This window comes from Larimichthys crocea, chromosome XV (genome assembly GCF_000972845.2).
Source record: "Larimichthys crocea isolate SSNF chromosome XV, L_crocea_2.0, whole genome shotgun sequence".
Lineage (NCBI taxonomy): Eukaryota > Metazoa > Chordata > Actinopteri > Sciaenidae > Larimichthys > Larimichthys crocea.
This window is the reverse complement of record NC_040025.1, coordinates 856,867-878,091: the sequence shown is the minus strand read 5'-3', so window position 1 is coordinate 878,091 and position 21,225 is coordinate 856,867. Positions and strand designations below refer to the sequence as shown.

General features: G+C 40.3%; 4 protein-coding genes across 6 annotated transcripts in view; 2 read left to right on the top strand and 2 right to left on the bottom strand.

Moving 5' to 3' along the window:
* The window catches only part of nphp4 (nephronophthisis 4), a 149,906-nt gene extending 142,146 nt beyond the window's left edge, over positions 1–7,760 (bottom strand). For all 3 annotated transcript variants that reach the window (XM_027288781.1, XM_027288783.1, XM_027288782.1), the window contains exons 1-2: positions 7,452–7,760; positions 6,791–6,928 (exon numbers count right to left, since the gene is read on the bottom strand). In XM_027288781.1, the coding sequence (XP_027144582.1) occupies positions 6,791–6,928; positions 7,452–7,628 (315 nt within the window). In that variant the 5' untranslated portion in view covers positions 7,629–7,760. The remainder of the gene's footprint in view (positions 1–6,790; positions 6,929–7,451) is intronic.
* Positions 7,761–9,694: 1,934 nt separating this feature from the next.
* Positions 9,695–14,803, top strand: dffb (DNA fragmentation factor, beta polypeptide (caspase-activated DNase)). Its single transcript, XM_019270848.2, has 7 exons — positions 9,695–9,879; positions 10,735–10,864; positions 10,953–11,138; positions 12,271–12,350; positions 12,431–12,604; positions 12,725–12,825; positions 13,488–14,803. The coding sequence occupies exons 1-7, from the start codon at positions 9,757–9,759 to the stop codon at positions 13,735–13,737; spliced, it is 1,044 nt and encodes a 347-aa protein (XP_019126393.2). The 5' UTR covers positions 9,695–9,756; the 3' UTR covers positions 13,738–14,803.
* Positions 13,863–17,383, bottom strand: cxvh1orf174 (chromosome XV C1orf174 homolog). The gene is made up of 4 exons (XM_010741139.3): positions 17,089–17,383; positions 16,140–16,211; positions 15,610–15,981; positions 13,863–15,382 (listed from the first exon to the last, which is right to left on the bottom strand). The coding sequence occupies exons 1-4, from the start codon at positions 17,098–17,100 to the stop codon at positions 15,242–15,244; spliced, it is 597 nt and encodes a 198-aa protein (XP_010739441.3). The 5' UTR covers positions 17,101–17,383; the 3' UTR covers positions 13,863–15,241.
* Positions 17,384–18,522: 1,139 nt separating this feature from the next.
* Positions 18,523–21,200, top strand: b3gnt7l (UDP-GlcNAc:betaGal beta-1,3-N-acetylglucosaminyltransferase 7, like). Its single transcript, XM_010741140.3, has one exon. It carries the CDS (start codon positions 18,809–18,811, stop codon positions 20,042–20,044), a length of 1,236 nt encoding a protein of 411 aa, XP_010739442.3. The 5' UTR covers positions 18,523–18,808; the 3' UTR covers positions 20,045–21,200.
* Positions 21,201–21,225: the final 25 nt, after the last annotated feature.

Below are 21,225 nucleotides of genomic sequence, written 5' to 3'. Positions count from 1 at the left end.
CCTACATTTTCAGTATGATTTCTCTCTGTTATGCTATACTTGCTGTATCCCATACATAAAAGCAGTTTGCAATCCGAAAACCATTAAAGCATTGACAAACCCATCAAACTGTCCTTAAATGTGCACTCTGCTTTCAAAACAAAAGCTTAATAAGTCAGACTTGGCACCTCAAAAAAAGGCAGCACACAAAAGGCAACAGAAGTCGTCACTGTCAAGACGTCTTGTCTTTGCTTGGGAAGAAAGAAATCCAGACACAAAGAAGGAAAACCGATTTAGTAAGAGCCCTCTCTTTCTCTTTTTAATCACTTTGCATCTTTGCTTTTCACCCGATATTAAAACCAATCTATCATGGCTGACTAAGGGGGGCGGGGGGGGCGGGCTTGCAATTTTCACCGGGCTCCTGTAACTCAGGAGAGGATCCCCCCTATGACATTATTTGGATATCAAACAGCAATTTGCCACTCATAAACACCAGCATGAATGCGAGTGCATTGGGCCAAATCCAATAAAAACGCTAGTGCGGCTCTTGCGGCACGACACAGAGAGGGCCAGGCCCACTTTATCATCCTGATAGGATATGATGTGGTTTATATTATTACCCTGGATGGATAATGGGATTAGGACGCTTATTGGGATACCAAGTGCGTTTTTGTACAGGCTATGACTATAATGGTGGATCAAAGTAAGGCCGTACACTGTGAGAGACTGTTCGATCAAAGGAACATCAAGCAGAGGAAAGGACAGAAAACAGATGGTGACAAAACTGGAAATCGAAATGTGCCATAGCTGTGACTCATTGCTGTGTCTGTAAAAAAAAAAAAAAAAAAAGACTCTGCAGCAGCCAGCTACAGCTCATGATATTCTTTCCATTAAAAAGACTTTGTCAAAACAGCATGTACAACAGCTCACACTGTAAGCAGATCAGGCATCTTCAACATTGCAGGCTACAGAAGAGCTCAGCAGCGCTCTGACGCAATCATTAAGCGGTGGGTGACTGGCCACCAACCAGAACGTGCAGAGACCTTCAGATGTTTGATTGAGAGAGAACACAGATATCCAGCTGCTCCCCAGATATCTGTTTAAAAATAACAGAGTGACTTGGAAGAGATGGTAAACATGATGCTGGGAGACACATTTTCAAGGGATGAGACTACATAGGGGTACATTTTGTAGTTCAAAACTGATGACCCTTCCACAAGAAACTTCTCTGGCGGCCTATGTGGTTACACTGCATCTTTCAACTAGTTCAAGGCTCAAGCAATGCACTAGCAGGAATACCTCCTTAAGTATTGACTCTTGTTGCAACAAGATGCCAAAAAACTTCTATCAGCAGAGCTGCAGTTGTCTATTTGAACCTGGTTTCTGGCTTTTGATTCCCATAGGAGGTATAGTAAGATAACGGAGGGAACAAATATTCGCTGCTCGACTTTCTGTTCTCTCAAACTGATGGGCACATCCCCAAAAGTGCCTGAATGAAAGATGGCTGCCAAATGGAGTGGATTTACATACATAGAGAAAAACCTTCCACATTTCCTCATTCTTCTTCCCTTCCTGCGCAGATATAATTTGTCTGTTCCAGCATGAAGAGTATTCCAAAATTCACCATACTGAGAGGTTGCAATTAACTGTAGCAAATAAATTACCATGAGTAAAGTTTCCTACGAAAATGAACCAACACAAAAGGTCTGCTTCTAATGTTTTACTGACACTGTAATTATAAAGCACTTTGTGTTGATGAGCTTCTTTCATTTGCTAAATCTAAGGAAAGTGTGACAGTAACACATCTTTTCATTGCTTTTGATGGTTGTTTAGTTACATCTTATTGGACTTCCTGCCTTTTTTTTCTGTTTTACCAAAGGGGCTCAATACTACCAGAACCAGGACTACTACCAGGACCAGAAAGACTCACTAGTTTCTTTGTGTATATAGCCTTTCGTCACTGGGAGGCTTTACAGGATATCAAACTTAATACTTGTGCCTGCTGCATTCTGGGAAATGATATCACAACTTGGCATGAAATATCTCGCCAGATTTGTATTCTTTTTGACTAATACAATGAAAAGCTGGTCTATTTTAGATTGCATTTCATCATTAGACATTCTTGTAAGGTTGCTTGTATTAAGACGTTTAACATTTAATGACAACATTTATGTTTTGCTTCTTTTTTTAAAATAAAAAAGTGTTTTTAAAAGTGTGGAAAACATAGATATTCCTCAAGGTACATCAAGAAGATTTTGTTTTTGTGCTAAAACTAAGATATTATTATTATTATTATTATTATTATTATTATTATTATTATTATGAATTATTAGTATTTTTATGTTATTTTTATTATTATCATCCTATAAAACTTGGTGAAGGGAAGATATTAAGGAATAGACAATGTGTGAACTGAAGAAGTAGTTTATTTCAAGTCTCAGATCTGTCAGACACCTCAACAACGAGTGGTGAGTCTGGTCTTACTTAATTTTTTTATCCATAGGCACTACTATGATGGCCTAGACTAAGCTGACGGTATAAACTAAAATAAAGAATTGCTTAAATTAAAAATTTACCTGTTAAAACAAGATTTAAACTACAAGGTAAATTCATTTGAGTTCTCAAAAGTTCCATGGCGTTGACCAACAGTATCACACTGTGCATCTTTGGCTTAAACCAGGATTTTTTTTAAGTAATGTGGTGCCATAGGTTTGCCCAGTTAGATCTCATTTCCTCACATCTGACTAGAAAAGCTCTGGATTGGACAATGACATGTAAAGAGTTTTTCGAAGATGTCAGTTTTAGCTTTCCCTACTGTACAGGAAAGAAGCCACGAAAGCAGCATGAAAATGACAGACCGGAGGGTGCCTCGCTAAACAAAGTCCTTTCAAGTTGAATGGATACCATTATGACAATTTGATTTATGGCATATTTAAATATCAGTACCAGTATATTTTGTCTTTTGTGTCTCAAGTCGTCTGTAGCTGTGATGTTCTTAGCATTTTCAAGAAGTAATTGGAAATTTCATCATCAAAGCACATCTTTCAAAGAGTATGTCACACAGTATGACATCAAAAAAGTGTTTCTTTGTTCTGTTCTAATCATGATTACAGAAAAGAAAAGACTCAAAGCATAATGGTTGGAAAAGGTAAAGAAATCAGCAGTAGACTTCGGCCTAACTCGGACTTCACATTTCACTGAAACTGCAGGCCAACTTTATTCACTGACTCATGGGGAAAACTACAAATCGATAAAGTCGATAAATCAGTAAGTATTTAGTCACTCTCAACATAGGATATTCATTTACAATAAATACTGCCATAAGTACACCAAATTTACCTCCAAACCATAAAATAATGATGTCCTAATGATTGAAGTTGCCCGTTTGTCTTGATAATGTCGCCAGCAAACACTGCTTTCAGAAACACAATCTGCATACAAGCATTAATATGAAGCTAAAAGTGATGGCATGAGGAAACAAAACTAAAATTATTACCACATCACCAGAGGAGCAGTGCTTCAGGCTCACAACAAGCAATTGACTCCACAGCGATTTTGTCAGTGGAGGAAAGCAAAGCATCTTGTTATAAAAATGCATGATGCATGTATTAATTAATAGATTGATGGTGGAGGCTCTAAAATGTCAAAGTAATTATGAACAATGTCTATCGCAAGTCTCAATGTGGTGTCTTTAAATGGGGCTGTAATCAGATTGTGTTTTGGATATTTTTGACTGGATGATTAAAATAATTAAACAATTATCAAAAGGGTCCATCAGTTTACTGTCACTTCAAGCATGAATTAACCTACTAACCGACACAGCATTACGTGTACTATTGAGTAGTAGTTGTAGGTAACCTATTAACCTGCCTGTCTTTGGACAGTAGAAGGAAGCCAGAGCACCTAGAGAAAAACCATGCACTCACAGGAAGAACATGCAAACTTCCCACAGAGACGTCCTAGCCTGCTGGGCGGCAGTGTTAACCACTGCACCACTGTGCTGCCCCTTAGGTTAATAGGCTAATCTGTGACTATAAATATCCCGTAGGTGTGAGTGTGAGTGTGAATGAATGATTGTTTGTGTCAGTCCTGCGATGAACTGGGAAATTGTCCAGAGTGTGCCCTGCCTCTCAGCCAATATGGGCTAGGATTGGCTCCAGCCCTCAACAACACTGATAAGAATAAGTGGTTATTAGGGATGCACCGAAATGAAAATTTTCGGCCGAAACCGAAAGCGAATAAAAATTAAATGGTTGGCCGAATACCGAAACCGAAACAGAAACTATTGCATAAATAGCCTAGAATAAATTTGTAGACATGTTTTTTCAAAGAAAGTAAATGTTTATTTAATATCCTTCAAATATTCCAGTAGAATTTCCAGTTAGTATAATTATTATTTCATTTATATTGTTAGAGAGCCCATGTTGTTTTAATCACTGTTAATTTGGCCGAAAATTTTCGGTTGCCGAATTTTTGGTGCATCCCTAGTGGTTATGGGAAAAAAAGAGTTAGTAGAAAGGGCAGTAAAATTCTGTTGAAGTATGAAAAGTTTAGTCCTGATCATGCTACAGCAAAAGTAGACCAGATTCATGTTGTAAATATTGAGAATTCATATATAAAAGTATACTCTACAGAAATGATCGAGTTTATTCAAATACACTTAATAAAATTGCGCTAGGGTAGAAAGCTGGGACGAGTACCACAAGCAATCACCATGTTACAAAAGGTGAACAAACTAAACAGTGAACACTTAGCTCCAAATCTAAACCTGATTCAACAAATCTACAGCACACCAGCATAAATGCACTTAAAGCTTGTAAAACAAACAGTTGTTTGGGGTGCCTGGCCTCCTGCCTCAGTGTGCAGCGCTGCAATTTAGTCTAACAAAATGCAGCCATGGCCAAAGTCTCCACACAACTTAGTTGTAATGATGTAATGTGATTGATGGATGTGGTTAAGCGAAATAGTTCATTTTGAATTCACTGCACTCCTCACAGGGTTCGTGTCCCTGCTGCTAACAAACTGGTGCTGGTTCTGAGCAGGGCCGCTGAACCTGTCGATCGTTAAAGTTAAACCTGTAATGACGGTGACAGCGAGATGCCGTGTGTTTGCTGTTGCTCACTTGTGAGGATGAGCGAAGAACTAATGCGTTGCAACTGTGAGCACATTAAAAGGAGGCCAAAATACTGCTCTGAAACCCATTAGGTGTTAAATTCTAACACTCGGTACATGCAGCCTGGAAATCAATCGAATCTTTTCAATCACATCTGTTCAGTGGGAGTGTGAAAACTGAGTTGAAATAGCAAAACACAGCAAATTCTCAACTATATGAGACTGTCAGCATTTTACTGCTGGTGGCCTCACAACAAGCAGAAGGCGTGAACGAGATGCTTTCAGGGTTTTACCTGTAAAAAGATTACAGAACTGCAAAGCCAAGCACAGCTGCTCCGAAAACATTGACATCTAAACCTGTGCAGTCAAACAACGATACGTTATCAACTCATTTAATTGTTTTAGACACTCTTGGTCACAAAGGGTGATTAGCCCTCATCTAAACAGATACAAATTACACACACTCTCTCCCTTTTCCCATTCACTTCTAGTGAAGCAAGTGCAATGGACGAATATGAACAGGCCTTTTCAGTTTCAAGGTACCTTATCACACTGTCACACTACAAAGTGTAGAACAGCTCTTATATTGAATATTGTTTACAGTTTGTGATCTCTGATCAATATCTATTCATTACTCCCTCCAGAGAATTGATATCACACCCTCATTCGGGGGCCAAGTTAGGGACTATTTCGTAGGATGGAAATGTAACATGACCATACTTTAAGGACCTTGTCACCGTTTACACACTGTGTTTGATTGACATCTGTGTGACCATCCTTTTAGTACTGTTGCACTAAATACACTGTCATGGCTCTGCCTAATATATCGGGCAGTTTTAGAAATCAGTAAAGGGATTTTTGGGGAACTTTTGCATCAATTTGATACACTACCTCTCTTGGTAATTAATTAATTGGATTAGTATTCTATTACTTCACTGATATTCCAGAAAATTATTGAAGCATAGAATTATAATAAAGGATTAATACAGCAATATCTCCCATCCCTAGTCAGGTTGTTTGCTTATTTTGACAGATCACTGTGTGCTGATCAAACCAAAACAACATTCTGATGTGATCTGACCAATGGATGTTATATTTCTGAAATTAAACATTGCTATTGTTAGGGGCTTTATTGACAATTTAATTACCAAATTCTAAAACCTATTTCCTTTTATGACCTCCAGAACTACCTGAAGAACTAGTTTGCCTGATTACCATTTGAGTCATTGTGTCTACCATAAAGCAATGGCAGCTGATGTAATTTGTACTGTATCCATGATCTTTTTCTGATGAATCCTCTTAATTCTCACAAGTTGTTGCTTTACATAACTTATCTTTACTTATCTTCAACTTGCATGTTGAGAAAATGGACTGGACCACTAGTAACATGGGACTTGTTAGATACAACACACAACAATCACTTATTGGCAATCAGAGCAGTTTGCAACTCGCTGTGTTTAGGCTGGCAACATTCTCAAGAGTGGAGCAGTCCAATCATCACTGGTAATTTAAAGCCTTGAGTGGTGGAGGTTTTGAGATGGTTTTAATTCAATAATGGCTGCTCTAAATAAATGTAATCTATGCTTGAATGGGCATTGATTTTACTACATAATCATCGCTCCTTATCAAAACATCATGAGGAGTTAAGGTGTTTGTCATCTGGGCTCGTTTCAGTAAAAGCCTAATTTAATAAAGCTACCTCATTGAAGGAGATCTTGTTGTTTTTCATCCTCTGAGGTCGACTCTTCCATGTTTTCCCAAAGAACTGCTGGTGATTTCTATCAAACAGGGTCACTCGCAGCTGGTAGGTCACGTTTTGTTCCCCCTCTGACACCTCCTGTGAGTACAAAGAAAAGACACCCACATCAGAAAGGTTTAATCCTCAGTGTAGTTAAAGTTGCTGAAGCATAAAGCCTACATTCTGCATACACTTAATGCACCAATTAAGACTTTGTCCACAAAACTTTTTTTCCAATGGATGGAGGCAACAAGCACTTAGTGGGAAACAACTGTGCCAGTTAAGATTAACTGGAGTGGCGTTTGGTGGATTATCTCTAAACCAAATTTACAAGAGGATCCGCAGCAGGCTTACACTGCTATTTTATTTCGTCAACATAATTGACAGCTTGATAAAATGCAAGGTAACCGTCAATAATCAAAGTTTTGGCGAGATGGAGTACACTGTTAGGCCTTTATCATATCGTTGCTATGCAATGACCTCCCCTAAGTCAGTACTCTACTCCACACAGTTACAAACTACGCAGCATTTAGGCGCGTTTTAACCACGACGGTATTTCTGTAGTGAGCAGAACTGTTTCTACATCTATACCAAGCATTTAGCGTTAGCTGTGAGCAGTCACCTGCGGGAGGTGAGCAGCAGTCAGCCGGCTGAGGCTGAGCTGGAAGCCCTGGGACTGGGTGAAGTGGCTTTCCACAGCCAGGCGGACAGTCTGCCTGGGCGGGGGAACCAACCGGCTTCTCTCAACTACTTCTTTCCAGCCGTCCGCCATGGTTGAAATGTCTTCTGTTTTGACCATATTATTTTGTCACTAGAAAAATGAGAATGACATTGTAAATATAGTAAAGCACAGCCGTGATGTCACTACGAGTATTATCTTTTCTGCCTGTTCAGATTTTCAAACCCGCGGTCGCCATATTGAAATCGGATTCTCCTACTGAGCGCGGAGGGGTTACTGGAGTTAACCAAAGACTTCGTCAGAGGTATCCACGAGTGAAAAGAATAATACAACCGTATTGGTTTCACATAAAGAGGTGCGTTTATGCAAAGAGACGTCCTATCCCTAAACTGAATATCTGAATACAATTTCGCAGTTGGCATCTTTAATCCTGTACACCTCTCATTTGGTATTGCCCATCGCACTGCATCAGTTACTATGGTAATGTTCACGTTGCCATGCAGGTCTACAGTACAGCTGTAGACCTGCAGTAAATATGACAAACAAAGCAAAGCTTACTGTATATTTACAATAAAGAAACTTTATAATAAACATAACCAGAACAATTACTTTAATATGATATTATAAATTATTAATATTATTATTAAAGTAATTGTAGTAGTAGCTATTTACAGTTTACAGGAAGCTGTATTCTGGCTGTGGCTTTCTTTTTGCTCCAAAACTTTATTTATCTCTTTTCACCTGGTGGTCTGTGTCTGGGATTAAGGGGGATCCATTCAACTGCTGTGTGACATGGCTGCCCCGACTGCCCCATTAGAGACAATCTCCCAAAAATGTCAGATACAGCCAAGATAGTATGAATGCTTCCATGTGAGTAATGCTGCACATGCTCAAAATAGACATTAGAAATGATTCAGGAGAAGCCCTTCACACAGCCAAGTCAAGTCAGGTGTGAAAAGTTGAGGGCATTACTCAGCTCTTTTATTGCTTTTATAAGTTATGGGACATTTTTATATGATTGGTTCCTCTGGATCCAAAATGTATTGACTTCTTATGACACCCCTAGTAGCTCAACACTTTCTAAATGTAAACATGAAGAAAACTCAGTACAGAATATCTGGACATGACATTTGTAAGGTGACCACAACATTACAAAATGCAAAACACTTGTTTTGTGCTGAAATTTTGTTTTCCACCATACTTATACTTATATTTATACTGATAATTCTGTTTACACTGCGCCATTTTGCCACACAGATGTCTTTTTAGCTTGTATATATTTTTATATTTATATATTTTTATCTTTATTATTTTTTTTTACATTTTACTTATATTTTATATTCATGTTGTTTGGATTAGAGGGAAACGAAATTTCAATACTCTCGTATGCTCTTACATATGCAGCATTGACAATAAAGGTGATGACTCTGAGGTACTAAATGCTGTTTACTAATTTATATTAATGTAAATCAATATAATAAATGTGCCTAATACCCAATAATATCAATATAATATTTTTTTTTCATTTAGTTAAAAGCCTTTTAATAATAATTAGTAGTAGTAGTAGTAGTAGTAGCAGTATAATTGTATATAATTTATTATTTATTTATTTTTATTATTTATGTAGTATTAGTGAAATTACTACGTTGAACCTCGCCGTCGACAGAGACAGTGGCGGAGGACAACACTAGAGGGCAGCAGCGCAGACAGGCGTGCCTGCAGCCCGTAGAGGAGAGACGCGGAAGCGGCAGGCACAAAACTGAAAGCGAGCGCGATGTTTGGTCTCTTCGGAAAATTAAACCTGTGAAAATTAGAGTTTGCAATGACAGTAGAGTCCGGGAGGTTTTTTTTTTTGTCCTCTCTCTTCTAAAATGAAAGACATGACATTTTGCCAGCATAATCCCATATGGTACTTGCATTAAAGTAATTTTTCATAACTTGCTAACACACAATATATTTGACAGTTTTTGCATTGTTGAAAGAGTTATAGGGTAAAACGTACACCTCACTGACTCTTGGCCGATTTTTCATTGCACACTCTTCTTGTATCATAATTTTATTTATTTATTTATTTATTTATTTATTTAGTATGGTATTAGTGAAATATCTGAATACTGAGTGAGCCTCGCCGTCAGACAGAGACAGTGGCGGAGGACAGACACTAGAGGGCAGCAGCGCAGCAGCTGCGTGCCTGCAGCCTGTAGAGGAAGAGAGCGGAAGCGGCAGGTACAAAACTGAAAGCAGCGCGATGTTTGGTCTCTTCGGGAAAATTAAACCTGTCAAAATTAGGAGTTGCAATGACAGTAGAAAGTACGGAGTTGCAGCAAAGGATGTGAAGGAGTTACTTAAAAAGGGCTGCAAGTTATTACAGGTATGTGGCTCCTGAATAGTTTTGAACGTTGTTCCGCTTTCTCTTGTTTGAGGATGTGGACAGACGAGAAGGAAACACAAACACAAACACACACGGAACTCTGGCTGCGGGTCATCCTCACATAGAAAACGATAACGGTGACTGAACAAACTGTGGGAGGAAATCATTCTCACGTAATGTTCAGACAAGAGATATGCTCACATGTTCCTGAAACAGTTATCTGCATATTAGATAAAACTATATGAACTTTAACATGACAGCAGCAGCAGCACACAAACAGACCAGAGAGGCAGTAACAGCTTACAGATACAACTATACAAAAATATATACATTATTACCAAAGCTATATACAGTACATTACCACAGACCAGTGTGTATAAATATAATGTATATGCCAAAAAAAAGTGGCAAGGCAGATATTTCATATTAAAGATCATTTTCAACATGTGGTTACTTTAAAAATAAAAATAAAAATGCATATAACCAAGTGTGCTTCATATTGATTGAACTCAGCGTACCAAAACACAAGATAAACAAATGACGTTAATGTCATATGTCATAGATAGCTCTGGTGTAAGATAATATTTATATCTATAAAGAACAACACGAGCTACAAAGATTCTGTCATGTCCAGGCTGTCTGAACATTCTGCACACATCTTTTGAGATAGATTGATATCACACTGGTTGTCGGGTAAGATAATGAGTGAGAGACGGTGGGCATCCCCAACATGTGAGACATTTTACAGAATAAGTTCAGTATTTGTGGCTGTCCTTCAAAATTAAAAGAACATTTAAAATGGATGTACCTTTCACTTGAATTTAAACTTTTTTTTAATGTCGTCCTCTTTTCCAGCTGCCACTTTCAGGTGCACATGTTTGTTTGTATGATGACGGGACAAAAGTGACGGATGAATACTTCAAGACTCTGCCGGACAACACTGAACTTGTTATTCTCTCCCGAGATCAGACATGGAGCGGAGGAGGTGAATCAACCTCACACAACATTTAAGAACATCGAGACAAATGTTTTAATTCTAAACACCCTTATGAACCTTGTGTTTCTAATTCCAGTTGTGTATGACATCAGTCAGTTACTGAGCGCAAGCTTGTACGGCGATGCCATTGTCAAAGCGGCGAAAGGGCTCCTATCTGATGAGAAAGCTCCCAAGAGGCGTAAAATCCTGACTGACCTGATGCAGAACCTAGAGGACAGATCCGACCTGGAGAACAGAACGGACGATGAAGATTGGTTCAAAGGTACAAAGTTCAATGGAGAATAGCCACACTTGAGGTGCTTAGTTTATGGGTCAGTATGCCAACATATTGCAGCCACAATGACAAAAAAAACCCTGGAAATACTTGTTTTAAGATACTTTGCATGTCAAAACATTATTCCTTAATTAATTAAATTACTTCATGATATTCAGTTTTGATGACAGACCTCAACAAATGATAACAACAATGTCCAAAAGTTTTGAAGATAAACTGACAGTGCTTGTTGTCGCTGACACTTTTTCTGCCGTGACAAATTACAAATACAATAAACTCCTTGAACTGTGGCCATGTTCAGTTATGTTTATGCTCATCAGAATGTGAACTTAAATAAAGGAGGGAAGGATGTCTCATAATCTAAAAGGTAGAGGGTCATGAAAGTTTACATTCATTCTTCTCTTAGGACAAACATTCTTTCTGCAGTAAGGCTCTGTGAAATACAAAACTCAGTCTGGTGTTTGTTCCACATTTTCCATATTGTGGGGTGTAATAAACCTTTCAGTTTGAGAACTGGGAAGCTTTGAATGTTTATAATTAACTGAAAATAAGGAACATCAGCAGTCTGAATGAAGGCTCCATGGTGTGCTCCACCAAAATAAAAATAATAATAATAAGACCACCTGTCTCACATTAGAAATGTGGCAGCAATTTCTGTAACTTTCCGAAACCGAGTATTGACACCTTGATAAGTCATCTATGTGAATGTGAGAGGTGATGCAGGGTTTGAATTTCTCTTCCTTGTTTCATTATTTACTCAGCTGTCACTTTTAAAGTGAACAACCAAGTGTCTCCCATCACAGACTCTCTACGTTTAAACTGCCACTGCCACCAAAATCTGCCTATATTGAGTGGATGTTGCAGTAACTGATGACTGAAGAGATGTGAACTGGACACAAGTGATCACATGTGGGTCACACGTGTTGGTAACATTGGTCCTGAAGTGATTTATACAGTTGAGATGTCGACAGAATCATTTTCTAATTAGAACAATATGAAAGCAGACATTGCAACTAATTTAGCAATATAAAACATGGGTGTTACCTAGAAAGATATTCCAATAAACACTTATTGCGACTCCAAATGTATCTGTTTGTTGTAAAGTGGGGTTTCATTTCAGGTGTTGACGCTCGATTTAAGACCAAGTCTGCCTACATGAGGTACAACTGTGAAAGCAGGATACGAGGCTACATGAAGGAGGTAAAAGACCCGGTTCTGTTAATGAATCCTCAGGTGTCCAGCTGGCATGACATCTAACATTTTTCTGTCTCTGTTCTCAGGTGGTAGAAGCCACCAAGACAATAGAGAAGGCCAAAGTCAGGGCAGAGTTTGAGAAAGCATCACGGAGCCTGGCGGAGATGCTGAAGAATGCAAGGAACAACGGCAGCTACTTTGACAGGACCGAAGAGGAGCCAGATCGCCTCTGTACTCAGGAAGGATGGTTTACTTGCCAGGTATTACAGGAAGAAATATACACCACATACCAAAGTGTCGATAGGTCTATCTTGTAGTGTGATTTTCTGAAGAGCTGGACCTGCTTTTGATCATGTTTTCACCTCTTCTTCTCTCCTCAGGGATCATTCGACCAGGAATTGTGCCCATCTTTTCATTCCATAAACCCCTACAGCAGCCAAGAGAGCAGGGTTTTCTTCAGCACATGGAATCTGGACCACAGGTTGGACACAAAACTATTTCACCTCCACATAGTGCTAACCAAGCCTAGCTGTCAATTTAAATACACTCAGGACCTTTTTGACCCCATCATACATGTTGCACATATAAGTATTTGAATTATCTGACACCAGGAGACAGTCGGAGCAGAAACCTCTCCCCCAGGTGATAAAATAAAATAAAGGGTATAACCGCCTTACCGAGTAAGTTCATGCACAAAATGACACATCAAGAAGTGCCAGAAAAGCTCTAGTTAGAGAGGGTCTTGGCCTTATTCTGCTGAATATGAATAATTAAATTCCTAGCAGACTGATGGAGAGAAATTCTTAAAATGCTTCTAAAGATTGCAATAATAAAGTACCACAAGGCAGAATGATGGGAGTTTGTTGCATAAAGCAGGTTCTAGTTGATGGAAATAGTTCAAACACAAATCAGTTACATTTGTTATCAGATAAATTAGCAAGATGGGCATTATTATATGGCGTCATATAAACCAGTCATTTCCAGACTATGCTGAAGAGTCAGATCCTGCATTGGTAGGCAGTGATCTGATCTGATATAAACAAAGTTTGAGGGTTTCATTGGCGCTGCAGCTGTAGAGGTACCGGTACATTAAATATTAATTGGAAGATATCATACAACTATATTTCTTCTTCTTGTGTCCAGGATTGAAAAGAAGAGGACGGTCATTCCCGCTCTGCTGGACGCTCTACAGAATCACAAGAGTGTTGACGTCAACCTGAACTACTTCTACCGCATGCTGTTCACCAGGGAAAACCTAAAGCTAGTTCACATCGTGTGCCACAAGAAAGGAGCTCACAACCTGCAGTGTGACACCAAGGAGATTTTTAGACGAGCCGGTAACACGCAGAAAGGAAAGCAGAAGGTCGTAGGGAAGAAGAGGCGTTTGCTGTGAATATTTCACTTTTGAAAAATTAGTGTTTGTATGAACTCTGACAACAATATTAGACAATCAGTTCTGTGAATGATGATCTCAGGTCCACAACAAGCTGAATTTGTCCTTTTACCTCACTTTGTTTGTTTTTTTTAAACCTGTTATGATATTTCTGAGCCGGTGCAGCCTGCAGAGCGTTAATACAGACTGACAGCAGGCTGTTAAACACAAGTCATCACACTGAAACAAACCCTGAAATCATGAAAAACATTTATTTGTTCTTCGCGTTGGCACAATGATGTAAAACGCATGAATCGATTACAATGACTGCTTGATGGACGAGGCATTCGCTCACTCAGAGAGTTGCATAGAAGACTATGAAAAGCATTTTGCATAAATAAGGCAGTAAAAAATATAACAAACATTTGATTGGATGATCGGAATAATCAGCTATATACAAAATATTACAAGATGTGCACAGCAAAAGTGCAATTACTGTTAACCTCAGTTCATCTACACTGAAGATGCATCAGTAACGTTAATGTCTTTAGGTTGTCTTTCTTTTAAAAATGTGTTATATTTGCAAATCAATCAGGAAAATGACTAGTTGCACTGATACATGTGCAGTACACACACGCAGACGGATGTGTTGTTTGTGAAGCAGCTGCCAAAATGAGCACACAAATATGTGGTGAGGAGGAATATTAGACACTTGGTGAACAATGGCTCATTCATGTTAAACAATGAATTTGTGACATTAGAAGCTCATTATGGAACTGCTCTTTGGCACGCGCGTACCCTCCTTCCTCATCTCGTTCATAGTGGGGAAGTTGACACCTGTCAACGTGGGGAATTTTACAATTTACAATTGAAAAACATGAGCTTCCTCAAGCGTTCATATGATGTAGCATTATGTATGTTACGTGGACCGATGTGCCTAAAAAATGTCGTGCCAACACACCCTCCAGGTGAGACCAAAGATGACTGAACCGGTGATGTGTGTGTGTGAGCAGAAATTCAGCAATAAATAATAAAAGCAAGCACTCCTGCACATGTGACTATATTAACCTCGTTACTGTATCCATGTTTTAAAAAAAAATGAAATAAAATATTCAGGCTTCAAATTAGCATTTTTGTTGTGTGTGGACAGTCCTTGTCAGGTCAAAATTGAACACTACCATCAAGAAAGTGTTAAAGTCATAAATATGTCTGATGCTCAACTTTTTGTCCGATCACTTCAGCAAATGACGTGGGTACTGGAGGCAGGTTTAAGGCAAGTACAGTATACCCAGATAATATTGACTTGTCTGTAAGTGATGGTCAGCCGACAGCAGCTTCAACGACGGGTTACTTACATCGCAGGAGGCAATTTCATCGCCAGCGACTCACGAGCGTCGTTTCACACAGACTGTATATTTGTGACAAATTTTAGGGTTGATTGAACGCAACATCTAAAAAGGTAGTCTAATCTAGATGTGTTTTGTGCTTAGAGGCACAAGTCTGAGTCCAACACAGTCATTCTTCGCTAAGTGTCCCCTCTGTCGTCCTGCTGCATACTGCCCAGGCCCGCTTCCTCTTCATCGCTGTCCTCTCGCGCATAGTAATGCCGCCTCCTGTTCTCCCTGTGAATGCGGGTGGAGGTCGCTGACGATCTCTGGGGAAAGTCCTGTGGAAAAATTTGTAATTCATTAAACAGTTGGCGCCACAAGCAGTCGCAGTTGAGCTCAACTAGAACACAACAGATCTGAGAGCTGCTTTATCTATGTTAAGTCGGCCTCCGCTCCTAAATCGGCCGTCAGCTGGGAAATGTTTCCTCTGCACCACAACAAGGCAATTTAATCCAACCTGAGCCTCTGTTTGTCCCTGTTGTGGAGATAATCCAAACTGTCTCACCTGTACAGCATCCAAGTTCCCAAAGAACTGCTCCACGGGAAGAATCTGATTACTGTCGTCATCCGGGAACAGATTTTTGCCAGTTTCTTCACACTCCATGTCCTCTGGCTCTTGTTTGTCCAAGGTGCCGTTTACCCTGCAGCTGTCCAAACCCAGCCCCATCCTCAGCTCGTTTTCTTTGCCCTCCTGTCCTTCGGGCTCTGGTGAAGCCGAGCATCTCTTCCTGCCTGCAGACTGGTGGCACTCGCAGCTGATGCGAGAGAGTCTCTCCGAAGGACCGTCTGCTTTACTGTAACCACTGACTGCTGCGTTGCTCTCCGATGCCAAGTGTGTCTTTGGACTTCTCACACATCTCCTCCTTGTAGCAGAAGCCTGGTGACGCCAAGTTAAAAAAAAAACTGTTGGGATGATGTTACAGTCTGCTACAGTCAACTTTAAATTTCACAACACACGTTTTCAATAGCAAGCCTAACACATTACTCCACATAAGTGATACACTCAGTTTATCTATCATACGTGTTAACACAAACCTTTCTGGAGCTCTTGACCTCACCACTGCTTTTCCTCTTTCTGGGCTTCAGGCTGCCAAGTTGACGAGACATCTGCAAAGCAGCACAATGGGGTGCGTTTTAATCCTTTTGAGGCTTTTATAGCAACCAGTCAACATGATTTCGATCAGCAGGGAGGCAGCTGTCATCATACCAGCACATCCGAGGCCCCTGCTTAACAACTGTTCACTGATTAACTTTCCAAAACACAGGCCCTGTGAGCCAGCTTCACAGTCTAACTCCAACAGCATGGAGATGTTAGAAGTGTTTCGCGGCAGCAGACACATAAAGCTGGCTTCTCTCAGATGGTATGTCCATCCTGTGTGGCTGCCTTTAGCACATTAAGGATGTTATGCATACTTTTAGTCACATCTCTGCTGCACATGTGTCAGCAAAGTGACATTATTATACTGACCTCTGCTCTATACCTAACCACCTAACCTTATCAGTGACAACACGTGGTTTAATGATGTTTTTTTTAAAAGACATCTTGTCTTCAGATTACCCTCCAACAACCAAACTCCACCCAAAAGTTTGTCGATTTAACACCACGACATGACTCCAGGCTTTTACTCAATGAACGGTACATTTACGCTGTTTTAGCCGAGTTTAGTTATAATTGTTTGTTACTGTTAAAACAACCTCTGTTTGTCCAGTAAAGTGACTGAGCTGTCGACAATTTATACTCTCATGTATCGCCGGTTAATAATAAAGATGAGAGTACGGTGGGTCACATCTTCATCTACAAATGTGCCACCTTATCCATGCTGTGCTTACACCACAAACCTGCAGCTTACGGAAACAGCTCAGATTTAACTAGAGCCGGAAAAACGACGTCGACATATCGACTACGAGCTAATAAAGCTAGCGTGATAGCTACGAGCTATCGGATACTAGCTGTCTGTCGTCAATAACCTGGTTAAACACTTACCTTGTGCACCATTTGCCGGTGTAATGTGTCTGTGGGTTTTTTCCTGATATTTAAAGTTTGGTCTACCTTGTTCGTTGTTAGCGTTCAGGGCAGCCGGCTTTGGCTGCTAGCTACAAACAAGTGGTGTAATTGAACGATATGTGGCGTCGTCGCCTCGCTCAGTGTGGTTTCCGGTCGGCTAAGGTTCAGTCAGAGGTCAAATCATCTCGTCTGTACTCCCTTTGACTGGGTGTTTTATTCACAAGCTTTGTTTGTATGCGTTCACTGTAACACGACGATTCGTGATTTTAATGTTTCTCAAGCTTAATACACACATGCGTAGTTTTCGTGCTTATGGAATTCTTTTATTTTGAAAGGGCAACCCCACATTTTCCGCTTTTTGCGCGCTCGCTCACTCGTGCGCTTGACGCAGCTCGTGAGGTTTTTTTGTTTTGTTTTTGTTTTGTTTTTTTTGTTTGTTTTTTTTTGTTAGTTTTTTTGTTAGTTTTTTTGTTGTTATTGTTTTTGCGGATGTAAATCAGCCTGAGGCTAACTCTGGTACAATGCATGAAATGGCAACATTTATGTTTTTTTATTGTACATGGTCCCTCATAAACGTAAACGCACATTACATGTGATGACAGGTCCACATGTGTCCGTGTGAGTGTGAAAAGTGTGTGAGAATAATGCTGTTTTTAGTTCACTTCTGATTATTTTAGTTTCAACTGAGTCATGTGAGGTGACGTTATTCCACACAATGTCCACAAGGTGGCGGGAGAGAGTTTCCAAATCCGCCTGTGTGGGAGCGTAAAGAATGCTGCATGATGCTGAGGTATCCTGTTGTAAAACTTGTCAAGTTGCTTTTCCAATTAGATGTTGTACTCTTTCTAATAATACACTGAGATAGTTGAACCGTTATATTGGGGAAAAAAGTTCGGAGTGTCACAATTAGATTAAATATTTATTTTAAAATTCTGAAAAGATTCAGAGCAGAACACCTGTACATTTCTGCGCATTTCTATCCTGTATGGATACCATTTTTTGATTGTTTGTCAATTAAAGCAAATATTTCTTATTGGTATAACGCTGCCGTGAAATCAGTGACCTTTTTTATTATGCCTTTGCTGTGCACTCCCTGGTTAAGTTGTACATAACCATATTATGCAGTGTGTAACGTTTAATAAACTTTTTAAAAGTTGGATGTTTACACTATTTCTGAATAATTCCCGTTGTATTGAATTTGTGACTATCTATCTATCTATCTATCTATCTATCTATCTATCTATCTATCTATCTATCTATCTATCTATCTATCTATCTTGATGCCCTGGCTTCCATAGGGGTGGACACCTGGTGTGTGAGAAATGGAAAGCCTGCTGATCCAGATCAGTGTGGATCATTAGGGGGGAGGAGATATTGGGTGAGAGGGGTGGGGAGAGAGAGGTCTCGTGCAACAGGTCTCCAGTTTGTCTGTGATAGACGGAGGGCAGAGAAAAAGAAAAAGGAGAGGTAGAGGCTGCAGGGCATATTGCGTATCATGCATCACCTCTCTGCGCCGAGAGGCGACATGTGACTCCACTAAGCGCCGTCATGGGCAAAGGATGCCCCGGGGCCACTTCAGTGTCAGCGCTCTCACGTAGTCGGGGACGCGACCTATGGGGACCAATTGATCAGGGACGGACGCACAGTTGTGAAAAACTATGAAGGCAAAAGGTTCATCGTCTGAGGGTCTGTGAGAGCCATGGATAACCTTTTTCGGAGAAAGCGGGTCGGTCTGCTAAAACCCCTGCTGAGCCTGTCTCTGGTGTTTGCGTCTTTTCTCATGATCCACAAGCTGAAAGTGGCAGAAAAGGATGGAGTGGGAGTCAAACACATGAGGGATACCTCCTGGTGCGGCTCCGAGTGTTTTTCATTCAAGAAGGGAGTCGTGAAAAATAGTTTGGTGAACTCGGACACTCCAGCGATTGGCAACGATTTGGATGCGCAACGGGTCTCCAATCGGACTCCGGCTCTCTGGGACGCGCAGGTTATCAACTGCAGCGAGGACGCGTCGGTGAAGAACCAAGACTGGTTCCGGCGCTTGGACCCTAGATTTCACCAGTTTGTTCTGCACAGACACTGCAGGTACTTCCCCATGATCCTCAACCACCCGGAGAAATGCACGGATGGAGAGGTGCACCTCCTCATGGTGGTGAAGTCCGTTATCGAGCAGCACGACCGGCGGGAGGCGGTGCGTAAAACCTGGGGTAAGGAGCACACGCTGGGTGGGAAGAAAATCAAGACTTTATTTCTTTTGGGAAGTCCGACGACAGGCAAAGACACCAAGAACCTCCAGAAACTGATCGAGTACGAGGACAGGATCTACGGGGACATCCTCCAGTGGGACTTTATGGACACCTTCTTCAACCTGACACTGAAAGAGGTGAACTTTCTCAAATGGTTTAACATCTACTGCTCTGATGTGCAGTTCATATTCAAAGGAGACGACGATGTGTTCGTGAACACGCACAACCTGCTGGAGCTCATCGGCTTCAAGGTGGAGGAGCACAAGGAAGCCGACTTGTTTATTGGGGACACCATCTCCAAGGCGATCCCTATCCGAAACCGGCAGAGCAAATACTACATACCCAAAGAGCTGTACGATAAGCCATATCCCCCTTATGTTGGAGGTGGGGGGTTTCTGATGTCCTCCCAAATGGCCAGGAAGCTCTTTGTGGTCTCGGAGGACCTGGAGTTGTACCCGATCGACGATGTGTTTTTGGGGATGTGTCTGCAGAAGCTTCACTTGGCCCCAGTCATGCACCCGGGCTTCAGGACCTTTGGCATCACCAGACGCAGGGTGAGCCCCATGAACAGCGAGCCATGCTTTTATAAAAGCCTCATTGTGGTGCACAAACTGAGCGCGCAGGAGCTGCTCAGGATGTGGAGCGTGGTGTACAACGAGGACCTGATATGCGCCAAAAAGACCTCCATATGATCATCAGTAAATACATTAATTGACCGAAGCTGAACTGATAGCTGGAATACAGTTTTTAACTGATCATGATCACATGATGAGCTTTATTGAATTCGATGAGTCATGTAGTGAACCAAGGAAACAGCTATGATTTTTGTCCAGTCATTAAACTGTCACTGATTTTATGTTAAATGAAAACGATCGCATGAACAGGTTGGGATTCCTCTCCACTAGTCCTACTTTGATTTTCTGTCCATTTTGTGAAACCACTACCACTCCACAAACATCCCAGCAAGGTTTCTAGGCTTCTTACTCTTGGTGCCATTTCAGACTGGAGTTCCATCAATGTTGATGTAGAGACATGTAATGGTTTTAGTGTCTGTTTGTGCAGGCATGAATAAGACTTGACTTGTTACATCCAGGTGTTCCTCTGAAACTGCTGATTTGATCTTCACACCCTGATTTCAGGATTTCAGTGTGACTGTCAGAGTGAACTCTGTGGACTGACAGCACACAGCGTGGAGCAAACAGATGCGTTTATAGTTGATTATTTTCTACTGACACTGTACAAATCAAATCTTTTTTTGTAAGTTAATATATTGTTTTTATGTATTAATTAATTTGTGTATGATTTACAGAGGCACAAACCAAAGACACCAAAAGGGCTGTAATATGTAATTTGTGTAAATAAAAGTGGAACTCTCTATCAACTGTGTAAATACATGGATGTTGAAACATGTAAATTTATGTTGTAAACATCTCGGGAATAGCACACACGCACATTCAGCTTAATGTAGCTTTATTTAAACAAATACAGACTTTTTAATGCAGAAAATAAATTGCAATTTCATGACAAAATTATAATTCAGAAAATACTGATGACTGCACATAAACATAATCAATACAGAAGCATATTAAAGCCAACGTAATGGACTGGGAGGTTAAAAACCAAATATACTCTCTTATACTGCACATCAACTATATTTGTGTTGTGTTAGTCATTTTTCCACTAAAACAGTTATCACACAATAATAAAGATTCACCTTATTATTATTACAATTTCTAAAAGTATACTGAGTAACCTCAGACTACTTTAGGGATGTTTCTGTTCTTGGCTGTGGGTGAATCACAGATATATTACAATCAACATGGTCGTAACACACAATATAAGTAACAGAAGGATACAGTAAATCTTACTCATT

Bases quoted from the DNA above. Each gene is read 5' to 3' on its own strand.
- dffb (XM_019270848.2), top strand. From the start codon at position 9,757: ATGTTTGGTCTCTTCGGGAAAATTAAACCTGTCAAAATTAGGAGTTGC. The intron at 9,880-10,734 runs GTATGTGGCTCC...CCTCTTTTCCAG, and splicing joins AGGGCTGCAAGTTATTACAG to CTGCCACTTTCAGGTGCACA. The intron at 12,351-12,430 runs GTAAAAGACCCG...CTCTGTTCTCAG, and splicing joins TACGAGGCTACATGAAGGAG to GTGGTAGAAGCCACCAAGAC.
- cxvh1orf174 (XM_010741139.3), bottom strand. The intron at 15,982-16,139 runs GTTTGTGTTAAC...TGGCGTCACCAG, and splicing joins AGGTCAAGAGCTCCAGAAAG to GCTTCTGCTACAAGGAGGAG. The intron at 15,383-15,609 runs GTGAGACAGTTT...ATTTTTCCACAG, and splicing joins GGAACTTGGATGCTGTACAG to GACTTTCCCCAGAGATCGTC.
- b3gnt7l (XM_010741140.3), top strand. From the start codon at position 18,809: ATGGATAACCTTTTTCGGAGAAAGCGGGTCGGTCTGCTAAAACCCCTG.